This window comes from Chrysemys picta, chromosome 6 (assembly GCF_011386835.1).
Source record: "Chrysemys picta bellii isolate R12L10 chromosome 6, ASM1138683v2, whole genome shotgun sequence".
NCBI lineage: Eukaryota > Metazoa > Chordata > Testudines > Emydidae > Chrysemys > Chrysemys picta.
The window spans coordinates 64,495,333-64,522,218 of NC_088796.1; the positions used below are offsets into that span (position 1 = coordinate 64,495,333).

A 26,886-nucleotide genomic window follows, 5' to 3' on the forward strand; every position below is an offset into this window, starting at 1 on the left:
CCTGCACTCAAGGCAGGACTAAGTATTATCTAGACCATCCCTGACAGGTGTTTGTCTAATCTGCTCATAAAAATCTCCAATGGTGGAGATTCCATAACCTCCCTAGGCAATTTATTCCAGTGCTTAACCCTGACAGTTAGGAAGTTTTTCCTAATGTCCAACCGAAATCTCCCTTGCTTCTTGTCCTATCCTCAGAGTTTAAGAAAAACAATTTTTCTTCCTCCTCCTTCTAACAACCTTTTACATACTTGAAGACTGTTATCATGTCCCCTCTCAGTCTTCTCTTTTCCAGACTAAACAAACCCAATCTTCCCTCATAGGTCATGTTTTCTAGACCTTTAATCATCTTTGTTGCTCTTCTCTGGACTCCCTCCAATTTGTCCACATCCTTCCTGAAATGTGGTGCCCAGAACTGGACACAATACTCCAGTTGAGGCCTAATCAGCGTGAGTAGAGCGGAAGAATTACTCCTAGTGTCTTGCTTACAACACTCCTGCTAATACATCCCAGAATGATATTCGCTTCTTTTTGCAACAGTTACACTGTTGACTCATATTTAGCTTGTGATCCACTACGACCCCAGATCCCTTTCCGCAATACTCCTTCCTAGACAGTCATTTCCCATTTTGTATGTGTGCAACTGATTATTCCTTCCTAAGTGGAGTACTTTGCATTTGTCCTTATTAAATTTCATCCTGTTTACTTCAGACCATTTCTCCAATTTGTCCAGATCATTTTGAATTTTAATCCTATCCTCCAAAGCACTTGCAACCCCTCCAGGCTTGGTATAATCCGCAAACTTTATAAGTGTACTCTGTATGCCATTATCTAAATCATTGATGAAGTGAACAGAATTGGACCCAGAACTGATCCCTGTGGGATCCCACTCATTATGCCCTTCCAGCATGACTCTGAACCACTTATAACTACTCTCTGGGAATGGTTTTCCAATCAGTTTTGCACACACCTTATAGTAGCTTCATTTAGGTTGCAGTTCCCTAGTTTATTTATGAGAAGGTCATGTAGGACAGTATCAAAAGCTTTACAAAAATCAAGATATACCCCCACAAGGCTTGTTCCTCTGTCAAAGAAAGCTGTCAGGTTGGTTTGACATGATTTGTTTTTGACAAATTCATGCTGACTGTTTAGGCCTGGTCTACACTATGAGTTTAGGTCGACTTTAGCAGTGTTAAATCGAATTAAGACTGGACACGTCCACAGGATGAAGCCCTTTCTTTCGACTTAAAGGGCCCTTTAAACCGATTTCTTTACTCCACCTCTGACGAGGGGATTAGCGCTAAAATCGGCCATTGCGGGTCGGATTTGGGGTAGTGTGGACGGAATTCGACGTTATTGGCCTCCGGGAGCTATCCCACAGTGCTTCATTGTGACTGCTCTGGACGGCACTCTCAACTCAGATGCACTGACCAGGTAGACAGGAAAAGCCCCGCAAATTTTTGAATTTTGTTTCCTGTTTGCCCAGCGTGGCGAGCACAGGTGACCATGCAGAGCTCATCAGCACAGGTAACCATGATGGAGTCCCAGGATCGCAAAAGAGCTCCAGCATGGACAGAACGGGAGGTTTGGGATCTGCTCGCCATATGGGGAGACGAATCAGTGCTAGCTGAACTCCGTAGCAGTAAACGAAATGGCAAAATATTAGAAAAGGTCTCAAAGGCCATGAAGTACAGAGGCCATAACAGGGACGCACAGCAGTGCCGCGTGAAAATTAAGGAGCTAAGGCAAGCCTACCACAAAGCCAGAGAGGCAAACGGAAGGTCTGGGGCAGAGCTGCATGCTATTCTAGGCGGTGCAGCCATCACTACCCCAACCGTGTGCTTTGACTCCGTCAATGGAGAAACACACAACAGGGAAGCGGGTTCGGGATACGTGGAAGATGATGATGATGATGAAGACAATGAAGATAGCTCACAGCAAGGAAGCGGAGAAACCGGTTTCCCCAACAGCCAGGATATGTTTATCACCCTGGACCTGGAACCAGTAACCCCTGAACTCACCCAAGGCATGCTCCCAGAGCCTGAGGGCACACAAGTGACCTCTGGTGAGTGTACCTTTGTAAATATTACACATGGTTTAAAAGCAAGCGTGTTTAATGATTAATGATTAATTTGCCCTGGCAATCGTGGCCAGTACAGCTACTGGAAGTCTGTTAATGTGTATGGGGATGGAGCGGAAATCCTCCAGGGACATCTCCAGAAAGCTCTCCTTCACGTACTCCCAAAGCCTTTGCAAAAGGTTTCTGGGGAGGGCTGCCTTATCCCGTCCGCCATGGTAGGACACTTTACCACGCCAGGCCAGTAGCACGTAGTCTAGAATCATTGCATAACAAAGCATGGCAGCGTATGGTCCCGGTGTTTGCTGGCATGCAGACAACATCCATTCCTTATCTCTCTTTGTTATCCTCAGGAGAGTGATATAATTCATGGTCACCTGGTTGAAATGGGGTGATTTTATTAAGGGAACATTCAGAGGTGCCCGTTCCTGCTCTTCTGAACAGAAATGTTCCACGCTGTTAGCCATGCAGTGGGGGGGGGAGGGGTGAAGTGATCATCCCAGAGAATTGGGTGTGTGTGTGGGGGGGTAGTTGGGTTTGTGCTGCATGTTAACCCGAAACCCAGCCCCTCCTTTTACATTGCAAACCCATTTTAAATGGCTAACCCAATGGGTTCTTGGTATGGGAAATGAGGGTGCTGCTGTTTGAAACCATTCCCACATGTTATGAAGGTTAAAAAAGCCAAAAGACTGTGGCTTACCATGGCTGCCTGCAAGCCCAATTCTGTTGCCTGGCACTGCGTGAGTGATCTCTCACACCAAACTGGCAGGCCCTCAATATAAGAGGAAAAATGTGACCTTGTAACGAAAGCACATATGCTGTGTAATGTGAACAGCAAAATTTAACGTGAAAGAGTATACCCATTGTTCTCTAAAATGTGTCTTTTTAACCACCTCTCCCTTCTCCACCACCAGCTGCAAATGTTTCTTCTTCGCCGAGACTAGCGAAGATTAGAAGGAGAAAACGGTGGATTCGGGATGATATGTTCACGGAGCTCCAGATGTCCTCCCACGCTGAAAGAGCACAGCAGAATGCGTGGAGGCAGTCAATGTCAGAGTGCAAAAAAGCACAATATGAACGAGAGGAGAGGTGGCGGGATGAATCGCAGGCTGAACAGAGCAAGTGGCAGGTTGAAGATGATAGGTGGCGTCAGCTTGCAGACAGAAGGCAAGAGTCGATGCTCCGGCTGCTGGAGCATCAAACTGATATGCTCCAGCGTATGGCTGAGCTGCAGGAAAGGCAGCAGGAGCAGAAACCACCACTACAGCCCCTGTGTAACCAACAGCCCTCCTCCCCAAGTCCCATTGCCTCCCCACCCAGATGCCCAAGAACACGGTGGGGGGGCCTCCGGCCACCCAGTCACTCCACCCCAGATGATTGCCTGAGCATCAGAAGGCTGGCCTTCAATAAGTGTTAAAGTTTTAAAGTTTTAAACTGCAGTGTGTCCTTTTCCTTCCCTCCTCCCCCACCCATCCCGAGCTACCTTGGCAATTATCCCCCTAGTTGTGTGATGAATTAATAAAGAATGCATGAATGAGAAGTAACAATGACTTTATTGCCTCTGCAAGCGGTGCTCGAAGGGGGGAGGGGGTGGGGTGGTTGGTTTACAGGGAAGTAGAGTGAACCGGGAGGGGGGCGGGGCGGAGGGTTCATCAACGAGAAACAAACAGAAGTTTCACACCGTAGCCTGGCCAGTCACAAAACTGGTTTTCAAAGCTTCTCTGATGCGCACTGCGCCCTGCTGTACTCTTCTAACCGCCCTGGTGTCTGGCTGTGCGTAATCGGCGGCCAGGCGATTTGCCTCAACCTCCCACCCCGCCATAAATGTCTCCCCCTTACTCTCACAGATATTGTGGAGCGCATAGCAAGCAGCAATAACAATAGGGATATTGGTTTCGCTGAGGTCTATCCGAGTCAGTAAGCTGCACCAGTGCGCTTTTAAATGTCCAAATGCACATTCCACCACCATTTGGCACTTGCTCACCGTATAGTTGAACAGGTCCTGACTGCTGTCCAGGCTGCCTGTGTACGGCTTCATGAACCATGGCATTAAGGGGTAGGCTGGGTCCCCAAGGATAACGATAGGCATTTCAACATCCCCAACGGTTATTTTCTGGTCCGGGAAGAAAGTCCCTTCCTCCAGCTTTCGAAACAGACCAGAGTCCCTGAAGACGTGAGCGTCATGTACCTTTCCTGGCCATCCCATGTTGATGTTGGTGAAACGCCCCTTGTGATCCACCAAGGCTTGCAGCAGCATTGAAAAGTACCCCTTGCGGTTTATGTACTCGGTGGCTTGGTGCTCCAGTGCCAAGATAGGGATATGGGTTCCGTCTATCGCCCCACCACAGTTAGGGAATCCCATTGCAGCAAAGCCATCCACTATGACCTGCACGTTTCCCAGAGTCACTACCCTTGATATCACCAGGTCTTTGATTGCCCTGGCAACTTGGATTACAGCAGCCCCCACAGTAGATTTGCCCACTCCAAATTGATTCCCGACTGACCGGTAGCTGTCTGGCGTTGCAAGCTTCCACAGGGCTATCGCCACTCGCTTCTCAACTGTGAGGGCTACTCTCATCCTGGTATTCTGGCACTTTAGGGCAGGGGAAAGCAAGTCACAAAGTTCCATGAAAGTGCCCTTACGCATGCGAAAGTTTTGCAGCCACTGGGAATCGTCCCACACCTGCAACACGATGCGGTCCCACCAGTCTGTGCTTGTTTCCCGGGCCCAGAATCGGCGTTCCACGCCATGAACCTGCCCCAGTAACACCATGATTTGCACATTGTTGGGGCCTGTATTTTGTGAGAGGTCTATGTCCATGTCAATTTCCTCATCACCGCGCTGCAATCGCCTCCTTGGCTGGTCCTGGTTTTGCTTTGGCATGTTCTGGCTCTGCATATACTCCAGGACAATGCGCATGGTGTTCATAGTGCTCATAATTGCCGCGGTGATCTGAGCAGGCTCCATGATCCCAGTGCTATGGTGTCTGGTCTGAAAAAAGGCGCGAAACTGATGGAGGGAGGGAGGGGCGACTGACGACATAGCGTACAGGTACCGGGAATTAAAATCAACAAAGGTGGCTGTGCATCAGGGAGAAACACAAACAACTGTCACACAGAATGGTCCCCCCAAAGATTGAACTCAAAACCCTGGGTTTAGCAGGCCGTTGATTTCACGGAGGGAGGGGGAAGCAAATGAATACATCTATTTTTTACATCTTAAGCTGGCAGCAGACGGTGCAGCATGACTGGTAGCCCTCGGCATCTTCTGGGTGCTTGGCAGAAGATACTGTACTACGACTGCTAGCCATCATCGTCAAGATGGTTCAATAGGACTGCCGGCAGGACTGAGTCTCCAGGAGACAAACCATGTCTGCCCAGGTGCCTCTGATTGAACTGGAATACGACGATGACGGATATCAATCGTAATACACCATCTACTGCCAAAAGGCAAGGGGCTGCTACTGTGTAGCAATGCAGCCCCACGTCTGCCAGCACCCAGATGACATATGGTGATGGTGAGCTGAGCTGAGCTGAGCGGGCTCCATGCTTGCCGTGGTATGTTGTCTGCACAGGTAACCCAGGTAAAAAGGCGCGAATCGCTTGTCCGCTGTTGCTCTGACGGAGGGGGAGGGGCCTGACGACGTGTACCCAGAACCCCCCACGACACTGTTTTGCATCATCAGGCATTGGGATCTCAACCCAGAATTCCAATGGGTGGCGGAGACTGCAGGAACTGTGGGATAGCTACCCACAGTGCAACGCTCTGGAAGTCGACGCTAGCCTCGGTACTGTGGACGCGGTCCACCGACTTCATGCACTTAGAGCATTTTATGTGGGGACACTCGCAACCGACTGTATAAAACTGATATCTATAAAACCGGCTTCTATAAATTTGACCTAATTTCGTAGTGTAGACATACCCTTACTTCTAGATGTCTGCAAATTGATTGCGTAATTATTTGCGCCATTATCTTTCCGGGTACAGAAGTTAAGCTGACTGGTCTGTAATTCCCTGGGTTGTCCTTATTTCCCTTTTTATAGATGGGCACTATATTTGCTCTTTTCCAGTCTTCTGGAATCTCTTCTGTCTTCCATGACTTCTCAAAGATAATCGCTAATGGCTCAGATACCTCCTCAGTCAGCTCCTTGAATATTCTAGGATACATTTCATCAGGCCCTGGTGACCTGAAGACATCTAATTTGTCCAAGTAATCTTTAACTTGTTCTTTCCCTATTTTAGCCTCTTTTGATCATACTTCATTTTAACTGGCATTCACTACATCCAATTCTATACAACTCTGTGAGATAGAGAAGCGTAATGGACACCATTCCACAGATGGGGAAACTGAAACCCAGAGAGATTGAGTTGCTTGCAGCACCCATTGTGTCAGAGATAGGAGTATCACTCAGGAGTTTCTGTTTCCTAATCTTGTGCTCAATTCACTAAATTAGCTTGCCACCCGAATAATAAAGCATTACCTGATGGACAGGATGCACAGCTTTATCCATAGCCTCCAGCCACCTACAAAATGCCAGAAAAAAAAAGAAAAAGAAAAAAGAATAGCTTGGCTTGGTACAATGGAATAAATATCCTTCACAGAGTCTTTTAGTTTGCTGATACGAACATCTTTCAAAGACACATGCAACATTGAGGACCGTCCTAAGGCTTGAAAATATATATATACATGCACGGGCTTAGAGCGTTATTTACTAGATGGCACTTCTAACTAGCAGCAGAAATAATTTGCCAGCAACAGTCTAGGCTTATTATAAGTGCAGCAATATTACAGACAATGGATTCTTTTTAATACAGTTTATCTGTAGACAAATTAACAATACTTTCTGTTTCTTTGTTACTAGGCTGGGTAGGTGTTGGAGGTAAACTTAAAATACTACAACAAACTGGGTATTTTAAAACAAAGGAAACTGATTTCCTGACCAGGTTGTGCAATTCTTTGGTATGACCACCCCACCACAATTACACTATGCATACCACATATTGTTGTTATTTCTAGATTTAACTACTTGGGAGGTGCTCAGATACTATGATTAGGGTGACCAGACAGCAAGTGTGAAAAATCGGGATAGGGTGGGGGGTAATAGGAGCCTATATAAGAAAAAAGACCCCAAAATCTGGACTGTCCCTATAAAATCGGGACATCTGGTCACCCTAACTATGCTAATAGCAGCTATGTAAGTACAAAACTATAGATGGATGGATAGATAGATGAGGTAGAGTGTATCAAATAATTCATCCTTTTTAATCTCTTTACATTTCTGGAAATACAGAAGAAAGCAAAAAGCAAGGAAAACTGGTTTTAAACACATCCTAACTGCTCTGACAATGGATGCTAGATTGGCCTAAAAAGAGTCAGGCTGTTTGAAAGTGTTGCTTAAAAGAAACATTACCTACATGCTGCTTTTTAAAAACAGTTTTAAACCCTGGGTGGCAGCAGAAGGAAAGCAGTAGATTTCAAAAGCTCCCTAAGATTATGTCTATACTGCAGCTGGGAGTGTGCTTCCAAGCTCAGGCAGACAGACACATGCTAGCTCTGTTTGAGCTAGTGCACTAAAAACGCAATGTGGCCAGGGGCAGCATGAACAGCCACTTGGCTAGCCATCCGAGTACATCCCTGGGGGAGACCAGGTGGGCTAGCCTGAGCCGCTGCTCTCCAGCCACACTGCTATTTTTAGTGCACGAACTTGAGCAGAGCTAGCACGTGTCTCTCTACTTGAGGTGGGAAGCACTCTCCCAGCTACTGTGTAGACAATATTCCCTAATTGAGAGACAAAACCAGTGCTAAGGGCAGTGAGACCCAACAGACTCTTGTGGTGGGTTAAAAGTTTTAAATTGGGTTAAAAAAATGAATGCGACAGGGTGAGCAGAGGGAAGGGTAAGGAAGAGACTGTGCTCTTTTTCAGTGCTCTGCTGGCCAAAACATTGAGTGACATTATACTTGGGTGTGAAATGATGTATAAACAAGTAAAAATCCATGAGTGGATTTACAATTCCATTTAAGTAGTGGGATGAGAATATGGCGGTAAGAATGTGCGTGTATGTGTGGGTTGGGGGGGTGATTCTCTCTTAAGGTCACAAAACTCAGGCATGTTTTCACCCAGGGAAATCCTGAATGGCATGAGGACATTATTTGTTCTGAAAACTGGTAGAAAGTGAGAAAGCTGAAAAATATTTTTTGGTACCTTTCAAGATCAAACCCTCACTCCTATAGGTGTGACGGGTGTCTTTTAGAGAACATTTTGCACAAAACACTCCCACAAGCTCTAGAAAAAACAGTTATATAAATAGATTGTTTACCTCTTCATCTCTTGGTTTGAAGTTGCACAAAAGTAGAAAATCTTGTTTCTGGTTTGAGGCATGCATTTAAACACAAATGGTTTACCCAGGCTGCTGTCAACACCAATTTCTGCACCTTCTAACTTTGTTACATCTAGAGGTTTGCACTTTCCTTCATCCTGTAATTGATGAGATAAAGGGGAAGGAAGTTTTGCCAGGTCTGCAGAGCACAATCTTGGGAAACTGTTTCCTGAAATATGAAAACTGTCACTTTCCCAGGGCCTGGGATAAACTAACGGAGACATTTCCAAATAGAAGTTTGATGTCAAACTGACATTTGTGCCTCTGAAAATATTCCCCTAATTTTCATGTATTGTGGCAGCTGAAGGTTTCAAAAAACCTTCCCTGTAGCTTCACTCAAGACAAAATTTTCAAACGTGGCCTCTAAATTTGCCCCTGCAATTTTGCTCTCGCAACTGTTTTTGCTTCAGCAAAATGTGTTTGCACATCTTCCAATTTTTGGGGGCACAACAGTAATTTTAAAAAGCATCTTCATAGGTGATTTAGGAGCACAGGGCTCTTTGAAAGCCAATGTGGCTTGTCCCCTTACATTATTTCTGCATCTTTGAAACTCTAATGGTGCAAATCTGAGGTACCAAATTCTTGCACTCTCAAAATCGTGTGCATAAATTAAAAGGCTAGATTGCCGTGCTTTTGAAAATGTGGCCCTTAATGTCAATCTCTAAGTCAGTAGTTTTCCCCATTAGCATCAGACTGCTTTCAAGAGAGCCCATTTCAAAGTCTTTTGGAGAGTGTTTTAAACCGCTTTGCTTTTTAACTCTTACTGGAGCACTGGCAATTGCATCAGATTTGCCAGCGGCAAAATGGAAGCTGACAGTTACTTTTGGGAAACATGGGCAGCATTAGTGCTATTAGCATAATGCTCAAATAATGGGATTTTATAAACTAAAAATGCATGAATTATAATGAAATTGCATGACCTTTATCAATAAGGGAAAATTATTCAAAAACCACAGAAAGTGCTTAATGTTGCATCTGAAAAATATACACAAACAAATTCTGGCATGCACAAAATATCCATCTGTGTGTGTAAAATGAGTATTTGTGCATGTAATAATCTCTGGGCACATGTGATTACTCATTTGCACCTGTGCATGCCTTTTTCTGCAGGAGTAAAATAACCACCTAATTTTGAAAAGTAGAATCTAAAAGCACACTCGTAAGCACATTTTCCAAATCCTTGTGCTTTTTTCCCTCTCTTTCATAGCATCCAAAGTCAAAGCCAATACAATATCTGAAAGGCATTCCCAACAGTCAGTGCTGTGTGACCTACTTTATAAATAATACTTTCAATCACAAAAAACACACTGAAATATCAGCATAACTGAACGATATGTTCAGGCTCCAAACCTCGCCCCTGAATAAGCAGTCTTTGCACAAGGAGTTCCACAGGAGTCAGGGTGATGCAATTCTGACTTCAGCTCACGGTTTGTGTCCCGTATTCTAGCGCACAGGCTAATGGTATGTGGAACTGCTGTGGTAGTGGGGGATAGGCCATAGGACCCATACAGTGGCAGATTCACACCATCCCTCCTCCAACTCCTTTTCTGTGCTATCATAGTGAGCCCATGCAGAACTCCTTCTCACTCTCAGGTGTACGTCCCCTTTTATGGAACCTCGATGGCTGGCTCACAAGCAATCATTTTCACTCCCTTTCAGCCTTATGTGCCCATAAAGCGGGTGGGTCAGATATGGGGTTTACACTTCAAAGTAAGATCAAATGTCCTTTGTTACCTCCTAGTTCTGTTTTTGAAATTTTTGAAGTTTTTGAAGTCCTCCAGCACACGAGTTTTACTGTGATGGTTTCCTTCAACAGTAACTGTAGCATGACTATGCCTCTTTTGTGGCAAATGTATCTTGCTACCGAAGGCACCAATGGCTTATTGTTAGAAAAATATCTTGATATCAGACATCGACCATACCTGGGGCCTGGAATTGACCCCATTGATGCTTACTGCGGCTGTGACACATAAACATATGTGGCTATGACACATTAACATAACTCTACTGGTAGGTAGAGGTGGAAGTTAAAGGTTCTACTGTTTGTGTTTCATTGCTAGTGGCACAGATTTTATTGAGTTTGTGGAGGGGGAAAATTGTACGGGTCTGAGATTTATGTTCATTCCATTAAGTAGCCAAGACTTGGAAACAGCTCTCTGCAGACCACCAGCAAATATTCCATGGACCACTAATCCTCCACAGAACACAGCTTGGGGTCCTCTGGGTATAGGTAAGAATGTGTATTCCATGACGCAGCTGAAATAACCCCTCTTGTGGTTATTTTTTCTTAGTTGGCCTGAGTTTCGAGGGAACCATTTCACCAAAAAATGAAAGCCTTTAGCAAAGTGTATCAGTCAGTAAAAGCAAAGGCTTATTTGAGTCTTAGAAAGAGACCAGTAAAAAAAATGGACGTGTGTATCTAACACTTCATTGAATTAATTAGTCAGTAATATAGAATGCACAGCTACATGTTCTCGAACCAGCCCTATTTTATTTGATGTAAATACATCCAGAGAGTAAATGACATGCAGAGCATTTTCCAAGTGATTTGCTATGATCAAAGGATTTTGTTTGAATAGAGTCAAATTTACTATTCTAGTTAAGCTGCTTTGTGTAAGAAAAGGAAAGAACTGGAGAGCTATATGAGCACATTTCACTCCATCTGCAGCAAGTGAACTCAAAATCAACAAAAGGGATAAAAAAGAAAAGATTAAAAATAAGCTATTCAAGAGAAGGCAAATCCTGAGGAGATGGTGCAAAAATAACTTTACAGAGAAAGAAATAGAGTCCTAGAAAAGAAAATATGAAAGGGAATCTGAAATGCAGTCAAAAAATTAAACAGCATTAGAAAAAGGGAAAGCGAGGGACTGGGTGGCTCAGAAGACTAGCAATGAGAAATGTAGGCAGTCATCTCCAGGTCACTGGATCAGACTTGGCTTAGTGGCAATTGGAAAGTACCTTTGCCTGTCATCTCCTCCTAAGTGTCCTCCCATTTTCTGAAACTCAACATTTCAGGAACTGAACTCTTCTTTCCTCCTCAACCATCACCCTTCCCCTCTTTCCCATTATAACTTACAACTCCCACCTAGTTCTCCACCTTGGGGTCAGCTTTGACTTCTATTTTTTTCCAATTTCTGGAGTCTCTCGCGGACTCCTGTTGCTGCTCCCTATATAACATCTCTAAAATCAGTCCCTTCTTCTTTGCCTTTGCTGCCTAAAATTTGGATTTGCAGCTCAATAATTTCTTGGCTGTAGACTCCTCCTCTCTCACCTCCTTTTATCTCTCCTCTATAGGGTGGGGCACACTTGCTGGGAGAGCACGAGACCTACGTTTCCTGTCAATAAATCGAAGACTTTAGTCTCCAGAGCTGTATGCATGGCATCTTTCACAAATATTAATTTAATGTAAAAATACTTAATTTTTGAAAACAATGGACATCTAAAAAGAGGAATAAATCTGAGTGAGAGGAAAAATACTTGAGACAGGCCAGAAAAAAAAAAAAAAAAAAAGAGAAGAGGTGAAAAAGTGACTCCAGTTTTCAATCTCCCATGTATACCACATATGAACCATAGGTGCTGCGGTCCTTTTGCTGCTATTTTTCATGAGGTCTCTGTGTAGTATCAGCAAAAGTTAACTAATGAAAACACTGTTGATTGTTTAGGTTTCCTGTAAGGGTCAACTGCAGGATGCATTACTTCATAAGAAGTAATCAGCATTTTACAAGATCAGGCCCCATAGGAGGAACAATCAATGGACAGCATTTGGGACAGTCTGAATCAGGACAAGTTATGGATTCGTGCGTGTGACTAGGTCTCTGGGTAAGAGCATATAACCTGCTGGTCTGCCGAATGCAACTTATGCATCACATCAGTGAACAGTATTTTTTTATTTATCAATGAGAGGAATTCAGAGGAAATGGAGGAGACCCAGGTGTCAGTGGCTTTTTAAACATAAATTTATAAATATGTCCTGTAGCAGTGGGAGGCATGAAAGGTGCACAGAAGAAATCAGATTGTATGCGGTCTGTAAATAATGTGGCAGCTCCCTGACTGTGATGATAAAGCTCTGAGCAAGAATAAAGAACAAATACAAGTGGTATCTCTACAAGCAATGGCTCAGACCTAAATCTATTTATAGCTAAGCCTTTTATATAAAGAGCTTTTGCTTAGCAATGAATACCCCAGGCCTGTATAAGAGAACAAAGGACTGGATATTTGTCAGACTGAAATGCTGTGAAAGGTCCACACACAGTAGGCAGAAGATTTCTTTCTTGTTACAATAATTGGAATCTGAATATACAAAAAAAAAAATAGGATAATTTAAAGGACTCTCTCTCATTCTGATGCTGTATTGAATGTATGTGCAATCAACAAAGAGCATGTACCATATTGTCTAGTTTTCAGATTTCTACAATTGTACAAACCTGTCATCTCTGTAATACACAGTCCCAAAATGGAGAGGTGAGGTGGAGGCTGGTTTGGCACTTTGGAAAGTAGAGGGCTACCTACATTAAAGCTATCTGAAAATTGCTTTGTCCAAATAGGAAGTGTTTTCACTTTAGCTTTATTATTTCTAACTGCGTAATTTCCCCCTGTTCTGTACAGCATGGGAATGAAGTGATGTGTCAAACTCAGATATAAACGAAGCAGAAGAAAGGGGACCTGCATTCATCTGGTCAGAGGCATGTGTCTGTCTGTGTGTAAATTACTGATGTTGAGCATTGTTTGGACCAGAAAGAAACAGAAATTGGATGCTTTCAAAGTATTCTAAACAAGAAAGATGTTGGGAGGGCAAATCTACTAACACAGGCATCCCGTAATAAAGACAGCTGCATACTGGCTAGCAACAACCATCCAAGAAACAAAGCAAAACCATTCCACTGAAGAAACCACCATGAATGAGGGAGACACCTAGATTAGGGTCCTCTCGGTTGGAACAGGTGCTTTATAACTATCTATATGGCATCTAGCTACCACAGAGTTCAATGCATTAAATATATCTTATGTAGGGAAGAGAAAGATTGAACTATTGAGATGGATTGGCATAGGCTTTGTAATAGAGACAGACATGATACAACATCTTTCACTCAGGCAAGATGATGTAATACTTGTTTATTAGACTGGGCTCTAATCACCTTTATTGGCCGGAAGGAGATTCTGTTGTTGTGAAATGCACAATCCACTCTTTCTGCTCATCCCCCCCCCAAATACTCAAGCTGTCACTCAGTCACCCTGTGCCTCAGGGCTTCCTACAGGCACTAAACCTGGGAGCCTACAAAATGCAATTTTTAAAAAAACTGTGCTATATATAGCCATGGTGACTGATACAAAGTGTATTGTCTTCCCCTTCACTGAGATACTGGGAGTTCAGAGAGACTGCAGGTTTCTCTGTAGCATGTTTCAGAATATTACAACTGTGAAAGAAATATATGGAAGGGCAGAATTGTGAGGCTTGGGCTGCATGTGCCGGAGGATTTAAATGGAAGAGTGGTATCAGTTTTTATTCCTTTGTTTCCATCTTCACTCATGTCCTGGCCCTCCCTAGAGCATAGAATTATAGAAATGTATATAGGGCTCAAGAAGTCATCTAGTCCAACCCCCCACGCTGAGGCAGAATTAAATATACTTAGACCATCCCTAACAGTATGGGTGCTGGGGGTGCTGCAGCACCCCCTGGCTTGAAGTGGTTTCCATCATATACAGGGTTTACAATTTGGTTCAATGATTCTCAGCACCTCCACTATAAAAATTGTTCCAGCACCCCAGCCTAACAGGTGTCTGTCCAACCTGTTCTTAAAAATCTCCAGTGACAGAGATTCCACAACCTCCCTAGGTAACCTATTCCACAGCTGAACTATCCTTATAGTTACATTTTTTTCTTAATATCAAATCTAAATCTCCCTTACTGCAAACTAAGCCAATTACCTCTTTTCCTACCCATGCCACTTATCTTTAAATCATCTCCAAAATTTGTCTCTTTGTTCCAGTCCCAACCAAGACATTAATCCATGTTTTGGTAATTTCCTAGCCTAATTAAAAAAGCCTCCTTCTCTCCACTGTCCATTCTGTCAATTTTCCCACCTCCGGTCCATCCAAAATGTTGCCATCAAGATCATCTTCCGTATTTTAAAAAGTCTGATTACGAAGTTCCACACCATTCTGAACTGGTGGCATTGAGAAAGCAGATGGAATAAATGAAAAGGTAATACAGTATGAGCAAGTGAAGGGCACTAACTCACTCTGGACTATAATTCAAGTGGTCTGTAATTTCTGGAAATGCCAATTAGCTTCTTCTGGAGACATATATAAATGCCACACTTTCACATTTGAGGATGATCATCTTTGTATCTCCCAGTATACTACAGTTTTAATTTGTTTTAGTTCAGTCTCCATTTCAATTACTTGCCTGTCTCTCTCTCTCTCCTCTTTTCCTACATGTGCTGATGGTAAAACTCTAGGCAGTAGATATTAAGGACATATCAAGACACTATAGATTAGTGTTTTAAGTTCTCCATTTTTTTAAATACTTGTTTTTTGTTGGTTTCTCGAAATCCTATAAAGTCCACTCTTTTTCTTTCTAGAATCATGGCACCACATGCTGTATTTTCTTTTAATCTTTTTTATTCTGTGACAAATTGATTATAAACCCAAAATTGTCAAAGTCTTGAATTTGGAAGTTCAAGTAAATTTTTGTATGATCCTCCATCAACATTGTGTTTGTATATAACTCCAGTGTGTTGAGCTTCTTGTATAATAAATAATTGGAATGACTTCTTCAAATCTGTGAGATCTGTACTCTATTGTTGGTAGAAACCAAACACATTTCCATGATGGGGAAGAAGAATTCCATCACATCACTTACCCAGGGAATCAAAAATACTGTGTACGTAGTTCATTAACAAAAACATACCAGCTATAAATAGAGGAATACAGATTCCACAGATTTAACATCCTTTGGGATATCTGTGGGTTAATTTGTGCCTAGTACAGTGGGGGAAGAGAGAGTTTAAGGGTCAGATTTGTAGAGGTTTTTAGGTGCCTAAAGATGCAGATAGAAGCCCAGAGAGATTTTAAAAAGCACCCAGGTGCCTAACTTCCCAGGGGAAGGACCTGGAAGCAATGGATCAGACGCTCAGCATAAATAATTGTAGCTCCATTGAAGCCAATGGAGCTGCAGCAATTTATGCTGAGCATCTGGCCCAATGTTCCTACTCTGACCCTGATACTGCAAACATGCCCATGAGTAGTCCCTGCTGAATCCAATGAGATTACCACTTGTATAAAGCTACTCATATACATAATTGCTTGCAGAATGTAAGCCAGTGACATCATCTCTCTGAAGGGAAGACAAAATGGCCTTGCAGGCAATGTGACTGAAATCTATTGCAATACATATCATTTCACAAATGTGTGATAGGCAAAAATAAGTCTTCAACAACAACCATATGGGCAAATTATTAAATAAACAACTGCATAAACATCAGGGCAATTAGTTCAACTGTTTTTTTTTTTTTTATTTCTGTGGGATGGAAAAGTAAATTTCAGGTTGGATAACTTCAGTATTTGACCCACATGCCTGTAAAATAGAGCTGAAGGAGGACATCCCTCCACCTCTCAGTGTTTGCTGATATGAACTAAAACAAGAGCTGAGCTCAAAAATGCAATCTGTACCCCATCTGGTGTAAACAGAGGATCCGATTCTCTTCTCACTTATCCTGCTGTAAATCTGGAGTAAACTAGTTGAGGTCAGAGGAATTACATCAATGTAAAACTTATATTTTTGTGATCAGAACCTGGCCCTAGCTATACTTAGAAATTGGTAAATCCAACTATTTTGTTGGAAGGAGATATGCAAATAGGCCCCAGAAAGTACTTTTGTCCTCTGTGTATGATTTTAAAGAATTCTTACATCCACTAAGTGGAAGAATCTGTCTTCATCAGTGAGCTGAGGCTGGGGACATAATGTTTCAGGCTTTATCTTATAGTTGACATGGACATATAACTCTTGAGTAAAAATGAGAGCATAATTTGTAATTCTCTTGGAAAAGAGAGAGGGATGAGCCAGATCTATCTATTGTTCTTCCCTTCTCCTGGCAGAAATAATACCCAGAAGAAATTACACTGCCAAAAGGCCTTATTCAGATCCCATTGACTTCATTTAGAAACTGGATCTATCAAAAAGTGAAGAAGTGCATTAGGAAGGCCAGATTGAAAAGGTACCTATGTTAAGAGCTCTTCAAAGGACCATCAGACCACAAGAAGCAGTTGAGAGGGCTTCATGTTTTTTAGGTGTTTAAAAATAGTTTAAATAAATAAGTATTGCAACATCGTACTTTAAGGTGTTCTTTGGAGTAAAGAAAAAGAGGTACCGCTTGTGACAGTGTACCCCATAAGGCTTTATGGGGAGGGGGTGCTTATAAATGTCTGTATGACATAACTGGGATATGTTTTGTGCTGTCTGTGCCAGGTAACATATCTCTGTAAAGGTTATGGTCTACTATATCTATTCATCCTATTTGTACATATATATATCATTTTCTACTTGAGGTTAAGAATATGGGCTGTATGCTGGCTTGGTTTCTAAGTAAGCTTTGTGAGGCATTTGGTCAGCTTCTTTAGGAAGGAATTTGCCAGGTTAAGTACCTGATCAGGAAACACTTGGAGAACAATGCATCTTGGAATGCTCCAATCCACATAAGAAGTCTTCCTGGAGACATGCAAGATACCAGGTGGACAATGGCGTCGGCCTGTAAAGACTGAGTCATGCAGGGGCATGTGACTTGCCCAGGTGACTCCAAAACTCCATCTTGGAGCTGGACTTTGCATAGGAGGGGGGTCCCCACCCACAAGAGTCTATTTAGACCCGTGGGAGACCCTTCCATTTGGTCTTCAGCTTGCTAAAGAAGGAGCCTCTCCACCCCCACAGGATACTTGAAGGAGACTGAAATAAAGGACAGTAACTACAGGGGGCGTGAGTGATTGCTGGACCCAAGCTAAAAGGAGATTAGCCTGTAAAAGGGAGTGCTCTGGAACTGGTGAGGAAATTATCTGTATTTAGTTTGATTAGACATAGATTTGCGCATTTTATTTTTTTTTTGCTTGGTGGCTTACTTTGTTCTGTCTGTTACTACTTTGAACCACTTAAATCCTACTGTCTGTATTTAATAAAATCACTTTTTATTTAGTAATTTACTCAGAGTATGTATTAATACTGGAGGAAGCAAACAACTGTGCATATTTCTCTATCAGTGTTATAGAGGGCGAACAATTTATGAGTTTACCCTGCATAAGCTTTATGCAGGGTAAAACGGATTTATCTGGGTTTAGACCCCATTGGGAGTTGGGCATATGAGTGCTAAAGACAAGCACACTACTGTGAGCTGTTTTCAGGTAAACCTGCAGCTTTGGGACAAGTGATTCGGACCCTGGATCTGTGTTAGAGCCAGACAGGAGTGGCTGGCTCAGCAAGACAGGGTGCTGGCAGGGAAAACAGAAGCAGGGGTAGTCTTTGCACATCGGGTGGCAGCTCCCAAGGGGGTTTCTGTGATCCAACCCGTCACACCGCTGATGGTTGACAAGAACTGTATGAACTGATGCAGCACGTGTCCCTATGGTATGAAGACTGCTAAGGCAAGAAGATGAATAATAATTATTAATACAAAACATTTATGCGGTGCTCTAGATTTACATACCCTTTACCAACACAGATAAAAGCATGTTTCCTGTCCCAAAGAGCCTACAATCTAAACATAAGGTTTGGATTATTCAGACAAACATTTTCTTTGAGGCAATAAACAAGGTAGGGAGGGTTCTGAAAAAAGCAACATTCTTTAAAATAAATCAGGTGGTTAGAGGAAAAATATGGAGTCTTTATGCGGTCAAATGCAAATGACAGTAACAATGAGGTACACTTTCTTGACACTAGCTCATGTTAGTTAGAACTCTACCTGATGGAGCTCCCAAGGAGTACTGAGTAGCTGGTTGAGTGAGAAAAGAAGATTGTGCAGAAGGCATGACTACAGTTCCTTTCGTTCCAAAGGGTAGAGATGGGTGAACTGGTTTGAATGAAATAAGAAACTCTCCACATAAAAAAAACCTGTAACCCAATAACAGTACTTAACTCAGTTCAATCCTGGTGAGGGTTTTGATATGGTTTGATACTTTCTTTGTTTGAGGCCAGAAGAATTGATTGGAGGAAGGCTGAGATATTTCTGGATTCCTCTCAACTGGACTAAAGTGGAGTCAGTCTACAAGCTCACCCCAGAAGAGGCAAAAGGGGCCTACTAGCCATTCCTGGAAGGTATATACTGGAAAGCAGTGACTCTGAAAAAGATTTGGTAGTTGTGGTGGATAATCAGCTGAACATGATTGTTGGCCAAAAGAGCTAACGTGATCCTGACATAAACAGGGGAATCTCAAGTAGGAGTAAAGAGGTTATTTTACTGCTGTATTTGGCACTGGTGTGGAATACTGTTCAAGAGTTCAAGAGACACAGTTCAAGAAAGATGTTGATAAATTGGAGAGGGTTCAGAGAAGAGCCTCTAGAATGATTAAAGGCTTAGAAAACCTGTCTTATACTGATAGACTCAAGGAACTCAATCTATTTATCTTAACAAAGATCAAGTTAAGGGGTGACTTGATTACAGTCTCTAAATATCTACATGGGAAAGAAATATTTAATAATGAACTCTTCAGTCTAGCAGAGTATAATGTGAACTAATGGCTGTAAACTGAAGCTAGACAAATTCAGACTGAAAATAAGGCATCAATTTTTGACTGTGAGGGTAATTAACCATTAAAACCATTTACCAAGGGTTGTGGTGGATTCTCCATCACTGAGAATTTTTAAATCAAGATTGGATGTTTTTCTAAAAATATGCTCTAGAGATTATTTTTGGAAAGTTCTTATGGGTTGTGTTACACTGGGGGTCTGATTAGATGATCACAATTGTCCCTTCTGGCCTACAGGTCATTGAGTGACAGGGCAATGGGGAGGGAAGACATCCTCTCTCCCCAAGAGCTAGAGAGGGCCTACCATGCTGTTGCCCTCCCCTGCTAGATTATTATTATTATTTGCATTGTGATGGCTTCTGGAGACCCCAGTCAGGAGAGAGGCCCCATTGTGCTAGTAGTTGTACAAACACATAGCTTGACACCCTTCCCCCAAGAGGTAAGAATCTATTATGCAACAAGCAAGGATAACAAAAGAACAGGGGCTCATGAGAGGGGTAACAAAATAAGATCATGCAGTTACATAGGTGAGCTATGTGTTCAGTTTGATGGGTCTAAATCATTTAGAAGTTTTTTGTTTTATTAATAATTAAATAAGTCTGCTAGCTCCAATTGCCCTCTAGTGTAACCATTACTAGTTGGTTCGTGTTTGATAGGAATCTCAGTGGAGGTGGAGAAAAAGGCCTATCAGGTTGCCTACTGACAATGCTAGGAGAAAGAAGGTACAGCAGGCTCTCCCTGCAATTGTCAGAGGGGGTAGCAGGCTGCTATAGCTCACCACCAAGAAAGCAGGATCACATAGGAGGAGCCATTGCCTCTTGGGGAAAGAAGTTTTGTGGGGAGGAGGGCTGCAGGACCTTCCAAGGCTGGGATTGTTCAAATGATTATCCAAGCTACAAAAATTAAACCTGGACTCAGACCTTTTCTGAAGTTTTCCCCCTCACTCTCTGTGAGGTTTGTTCAACTTTCTACACCGAGAATCCTACTTTATATGCAAACTCCATAAGGATGGTGACTGAAGGTTGTTGCTCCCTTAGTGTAACTACCAGAAGTTAATCAGTACTGAATGGAGAAATGAGTCCTTTCTAGAGCGGTGGCAGCAAAGAGTGGGTGGTTGACTCTGAATCTGATCAGTTTCCAAAATGAATTTTCAGTGAAAATAAAAATAAACTCTATCTCGAGATATTTCAGGAAGCCCATCCTTTTTTCTTAGAAGCATAGAATCCTAGAAGATTATGGTTGGAAGAGACCTCAGGAGGTCATCTAGTCCAACCCCCTGTTCAAAGCAGGAACATCCCCAACTAAATCTTCCCATCATCTTATACTTGTGTTTTGAATGCGAGTTCTTGTATCTATGGTGAAAATTTTGAAAAATTAAATTTTTTTTGCAAAAAATGCCTGCTTTCCATGGAAATTTTTTATTTTTTGTCAAAAAAAAAAAAAAAAAAAAAAAAAAAGAACACCTGAACACCAAAATATTTCAGTTTGAATATGCTACCATGGTACCTTATGGAAGTTGTAGTTTGGTTTCCTCATGTCTCCATTCTCCTCTATGGGCTGTGCTCCTCAGCTGAACTATATCTTCCATTATGCACCATAGCCAGGGACCATAGCCTCTGCTCAACAAGAGGAGAGACAGTGGTGCATTATGGGAGATGTAGTCCAACCCTGAAGCCTAACCTATTCAAATGGAAGCAGGAGGTACCACAGCAGCATTTCTGAATCAAAATATTTTGATTTCCCCCCACCCCTCGAAAAGAAGAAATTTCCAGAGAAATCACTTCCATTTTCTGTCTAGGCCAAATATTAATGTAAAAAATGGCTAAACAGTATAGTAGACAAGCAACATCTTCTGCTGTTGCATGCTCCCTGCTAGCATTTACGCTGTGTGGCTCCCAGGAAGGAGACGGCATGTCCCCACTCCAGCTCCTAGGCGTAGGGTCAGCCAGGGGGCTCTGCACGCTGCCCCCACCCCAAGTGCCATCCCCAGAGCTCCCATTGGCTGGGAACTGCAGCCAATGGGAGCTGAGGGAGCAGCACCTGTGGATGGGGCAGAGCCGCCTGGGCTCGCCTCCATGTAGGAGCTAGAGGGGTGACATGCCGCTGCTTCCAGGAGCTGCTTGAGGAAAGCACCATCTGGAGCCTGCACCCCTGCATCCCCCGGCTCCCCAACCCCCTGCCCCAGCCCTAATCTCCCTCCTGCCCTCCGAACCCCTCGATCCCAGCCCGGGACCCTCCTTTACCCCACACCCCTCATCCCCAGCCCCACATCAGAGCCTGCACCCCCAGCCAGCGCCCTCACACCCCTGCACCCCAACCCCCTGCCCCAGCCCAGAGCTCCCTCCTGCACCCGGAACCCCTAATTTCTGGCCCCACCCCGAACCTGCACCCCCAGCCCATACCTCCTTCCACACCCCAACCCCCTGCCTCAGCCTGGAGCTCCCTCCCATACTCCGAACCCCTTGTCTCCACCCCTAGCCCAGAGCCCCCTCCTACATCCCAAATCCCTCATTTCTGGCCCCACCCCAGAGCCTGCACCCCCAGCCAGAGCCCTCACCCCCTCCTGCACCCAAGCCCCCTGAGCCAGCTCAGTGAAAATGAGCGAGTGAGTGAGGGGGGATGGAGTGAGCAGGGCCTTGGAGTCGGGCCTCAGAGGAGAGGTAGGGCAGGGGGCAGGGCAAGGATGTTCAGTTTTGTGCAAATAGAAAGTTGGCAACCCTAATTGTAGCTGTGGCTATGCAAATAAGATAACATACAGTTAATATGCTAATGCTTGTGTTAAGCAGGCCCAACAGAGGCCTGAGCAGAGTCAAGCTGAGATGACAGCTCATGTGGTTAATATAAGTGATGTGCCCCTCTCTGACCAATCTACCTCCTGAGTGCTAACTAAATGTTACAACTACTGTAAAGGGACATTTTAGTCCAGTACACAAACTTCATTATAAACCTAGATATACAGTACCAAAATCTGTTCTGAGTCACACCAGTTTATGTTGGAGTAATTCAAATTCTTTATGTAAAAGCATAATAAAAGCTCCCAGATGTCACCACATGAAGGTGCAAACTGCACTGGGACCAATGCCCACCAGGAGAATTCAATGTAGGTGGTATTTCTTCCACTGGGGGCTCTCTGGGAGTTCTGCTAGCTAGTGGAGGCAGCTGAGGAGATGTGCTGATTCACAGCATCTCTCCATCCCCAATTGCTTTGGCAATACGCCTTCCCTGGCCTGCAATGTACATTTTTTGGCTGGTGGCTGAGGGGTTTTGGTGCTATGTGCTGCTGCATCCCTACTCCCATGGATTGACTTTCCATTACAGGGGCCTATTCCACTATGTTGGTGGAAGCTGGCACAGACCCTAGAATAAGTTCCCAGAGAAGGCTGTTGAAGCCTAAAGCATAAATTAGTAAAAAATGGAGCTAGATTTGTTTCCTTAGAAAAAGGGGATTAAGGGTTACAATTATGCAAAACAAAAAACCACCTACACAAGAAGGTACAATTACAATAGACCAATTAAAAGCATATATGTGTGTGGAGCAGTAGGCTTTTTCCTGTTCCTAAAAGTTCTATGCTGTGGGCACAAGTTAGAATGCTGCAAAAGGGACCACAGTTTCTGGGTGATTGCTTATCTGTCTGAAGTTGACATATTAGTTCTACGTAAAGGACATTTTATAAAATATTTGAGAACATTAGGAACAACCCAAAACATGAAGAGTTGAATTCATCCCTGCTTCATTCCAGTTTTATGTCAGTAGTTCTCCAGTGATTTATCATTCAGGAGGTGTGTAACATACATCTGAGAGAGGGTGCACTGGATGGGGGAGAAATGATAGCAATAGGAAAAGCAACTGAAAGGAGGATGTATGTTAGAGTGGGGCCTGCTGTATATTACATCTTCCTATTATTTTCTGCCTGCTATGCCTCTCATTTCACCCCTTACTGTATACATTACACTTACGTTGCACATCCATTGACTGCCAAGTCACTGCGAATTACTCTAATTTATCTCTTGCATCTACTTACAAATATTTTCTGGCCAGCTGACACCATCATTTATGTTATTTGGCCTAGAGACCTCCCTGGAAGTTGGGTTTACTCCAGAGTGAGGGATAGATAGATCCTCAGCTAGTGTAACTCAGCATAGCTCCACAGAGCTAAGGCTCTAGCCCTGAATTTGACCCTCATATCTTCCTGCATTTAATTTTGCTTTAAGGGGGGGAGGGGGGAAACTAATGGTCGACCTGGTTGACATGTATCTTTTTATAAGCTATGAAGTGTTTTACTACAAAAGACCAAAAATAGACACACTTAGAAATCAGTATATTTAATTTTGGAAGCATAACTTTCTGCTCGAGTAACTTTGTTGCAAAGTTACATAAGGGAAGGGACTGGTAACTTGTCATTATATGCAACACCTACTAAAGTGCCTTGCAAATTGTGCTATAATAGGATTGTGTAACAGATGAATTCAGCTGCTCTTCTAGGCATAACAACTCTGAAAAATATCCGTTATCAAAATACTCCATCTGCTGGATACAGGTTGAAATGCAACCATTGGAACCTTTAGGAACTGCCCAGCAGTATTTAAAATATGAACTTCTGTTATGGTGGTGCTCAGGGTAAGCAGATTTAAAGGAAAACTGTAATTTATGTTAAAAATTTTTGAATCTCTTCATATAATTACAAAGAAGAAACAACTTAGAAGCACTCATATATTTATATTTGACACAAACAGTAAGCCACCATCTTGCCAGTCTGCTGATTTAAGCCTAGATCGTGCCATTAAGCCACAGCATGTTAGGGTGCATACAGAGGTCCACACTGCAGTGGAAGTCTTGAGAGAAATTTTGGCCAGTTCAAACATTATCCCTTATGGGCACCAGCTGGCTTTCTTTTTGTGGAGCCTAGTGTTAGCTGTGGCATAAATATTGTGCAGTACCTGTACATCCCAGCCTTGCTGGCCCCTCCACAATTTTGCACTTGTGTGCAGAAGTCCCATGCTCATGGCTAATTTTAAAAATATTTATCTCAGTAGGTGGTCTAGAGCTCCTGCACCTCCAAAATTACCACCTCACTTAATGCCTCTTTGAACCTGTGTTCTGTCTTTGTTCATAACACACTGTAGAACCCTAACCACAAGATAGAATTAGAATCCACCAAAGCCTAACATTGCTATTCTTGAATTAATGTGTTCAAAGGAGTTGCATGGGTGTAAACGAAGGTAGAATTTGGCCATGAGCTTGAAGTGGGGGAGCCTTCTGTTAACATCTATGCAGAAAATACCCATCCAGGTGATAGCAGTCCTAGGTATTAGATGTCAATATATCTGAGCACACTTCCATTACATGTCTGAGTACAACACTGCTGCACCTCTCCGTTGTAAACAATGGCACTGTTTGCTTTCTCATCATACCCTCTTCTCCTTACCTTCTTGTGTTTGTAGTAGTGAAGGCAGCCATCATGTTTCAGCACAAACCATCTCTTCCTCCAGCCCTTCAGTATCCCTGAGTGAGTTCGCTTGTGCAAATATCCTCGACATGTTGGCCTGGGAGTGTTGGGGCAGCGGCTAATGTCTGATCCAACCAAGAGGGTCAAGATATCAGGGCCTGAAATTTTTCATTACAAATATTTGAGAGTGGAGCAGAACTGGAAATAACAATTAAACTAAACTAAAAAGTGTATCCTTCTTCCTTGTAGAAATATAAAACAAGGAATGAACAGAAAAAAAAATCTGAACTCATTTTGTACTGGAGACAGCACGGTACCTTCAGGACCCAGTTTCCAAAGAAGCCCCTAAAGTTAGGCCTGCACATTTTTCATGTGTACCTGTATGTGGTTGCAAAGCCTACATTTGAGGGGAAAAGCTGGTAACTGCATATATACCTGAAGGGGACACTTGTAAGTCCAAATCCAGAGTCCAAATGTGAGTGCACACAGAAATGTTCTGGGTGCAACTTAGGAGGCTCCTGTGAAACTTTAGCCTTTAATCTCTTAAATATGTTCCTTGGGAATTCTTTCTTTGCATGTAGGGGTCCTCCTGGATTGCCACAACTTCTGTATCAACCATCCTCCAGGCTATGGAGTACTGGATATGTGCCCCATGTGCACTGTCCCTGCCCCCCCCCCGGCTCCTTAGCTGGCTGATGGGAATTGCTCAAAAGTGATGTTAGACTGCTAGGCTAACTGAAAATATGTTTGCATGATCAGATTCTCCTATGCTATGCTATGATACTATTTTACAATAATCATACAATATCTTGATGTTATCAGCACATGCATGTATTTACCCCCAAAGACCTGAAATCCTTATTACACAGATGGAACGTCTAAGCAGCACTGGGATAGACAGCAATCCCTAAAAAACCTTGAAAGCTATGACTATGACACATTTTCATTTGCAAAATGTTTGCTGTTAAGGCTGCATCTTTTTATGGTGACAGTTGATGTTGGAAATACTGCTGTTAAGCCAAAATTCAGACCATGGGGAGTTTCCTTGGGTGAGTTAAACACCCTCCCCCCGCACCCCATGAACAGGAATTTATCCAGGAAACAGCTGGCACACTCTTAAATTTAACAGTATGAATCAGTCCTCTATATTTAAAGAGCTTGCTATGTGTCAAGATAATTTTGACACTGTGTTGTAAAAATATTTCAATTTACTGAATTTCCCTTGAGCCCCTATCAAAATCATATGTGGGAGAATTAAAAGGACTACAGCAGATTAACTCTCAACATGCAAACATGGATGTATTTTGGTTTTAGTCACTACTGCTACAGGAAAAATATGAATGACTATTATCACTGACAATTTGTTTCTCCAAAACGCTGTGCCCTGAAGTAACCTTTCTGCTGTCCGTTCTAGACCTGGATCCCCAGTAACAAAGATATTGCTGATGGCTGCATAGAGCCAGACTGTGAATTTCCCCTGTGAGGAAACATCAGACATAAATAGCATATTGGTGTCTCAGAGGCCCCTGTCAGCAGACATCTCTCTTTGAGGCATGAGCCCCAAAAGCAATATCACAGAATGTGCTCTTTGTCACATGACATTTTAGCTCAGGTTTTAATTATAGTAGAAGTAGATAATATAATATTAGCATCTAGAGCAAAGAGAAAATTGGGGTCTTTTATCTAAACCATATCTTTATCTTGTCATCTCATTGTACCATCAGGTTCCAACTCCACTCATATCACACCCCAATGTCAAACTCACACACCCATAGACAGTAGAAATAGAATACAAAGTTCGTCTTCTTTCTAAATATTAGGAGAATCAAGCTTGTACTGTTTTCAAACATCACAGGAGTGGAGATTTTAACACTTGTCTGAGCTTCTCTCTGTGATTTGCTACTTCTCTCTCTCATTTTAATTACAGAATGCACTCACTAACAATGAGACATTTGCAAAACATTCTTCTGAAGGGCATAAACAATGCAGACATAAGAACATAAGAATGACCATATTGGGTCAGACCAATGGTCTATCTAGCCCAGTTTCTATTTTATGACAGTAGCTGGTGCCAGAGGCTCCAGAGGGAACAAACAGAACTAGGGCAGTTACTGAGTGATCCATCTGCTGTCATCCAGCCTCAGCTTCTGGCAGTCAGAGATTTACAAACCCCCAGAGCATAGGGTTGTGTCCCTGACTGTAACAGCAATTGATGGACCTATCCTTAATGAATTTATCTAATTCTTTTTTGAACC

At 42.9% G+C, this 26,886-nt stretch overlaps 2 protein-coding genes across 5 annotated transcripts in view; one reads left to right on the plus strand and one right to left on the minus strand.

Annotated features, from left to right (window-relative positions):
* LOC101950148 (uncharacterized) overlaps nucleotides 1-26,886 on the minus strand; it is an 82,319-nt gene that overhangs the window by 18,381 nt on the left and 37,052 nt on the right. For 3 of the 4 annotated variants that reach the window (XR_006172236.2, XR_010602260.1, XM_005303833.4), the window contains exons 8-10: nucleotides 24,611-24,789; nucleotides 8,394-8,551; nucleotides 6,557-6,599 (exon numbers count right to left, since the gene is read on the minus strand). Coding sequence is in view for 1 of the 4 variants with exons in the window: in XM_005303833.4 (XP_005303890.2) it covers nucleotides 6,557-6,599; nucleotides 8,394-8,551; nucleotides 24,611-24,789 (380 nt within the window). In the remaining 3 variants the exon portion in view is untranslated. The remainder of the gene's footprint in view (nucleotides 1-6,556; nucleotides 6,600-8,393; nucleotides 8,552-24,610; nucleotides 24,790-26,886) is intronic. The other variant, XR_006172237.2, reaches the window with a different exon arrangement.
* Nucleotides 1,504-3,491, plus strand: LOC135984314 (uncharacterized). The gene is made up of 2 exons (XM_065599242.1): nucleotides 1,504-2,062; nucleotides 2,989-3,491. Exons 1-2 carry the CDS (start codon nucleotides 1,504-1,506, stop codon nucleotides 3,489-3,491), a joined length of 1,062 nt encoding a protein of 353 aa, XP_065455314.1.

Bases quoted from the DNA above. Each gene is read 5' to 3' on its own strand.
- LOC135984314 (XM_065599242.1), top strand. From the start codon at position 1,504: ATGCAGAGCTCATCAGCACAGGTAACCATGATGGAGTCCCAGGATCGC. The intron at 2,063-2,988 runs GTGAGTGTACCT...CTCCACCACCAG, and splicing joins GGGCACACAAGTGACCTCTG to CTGCAAATGTTTCTTCTTCG.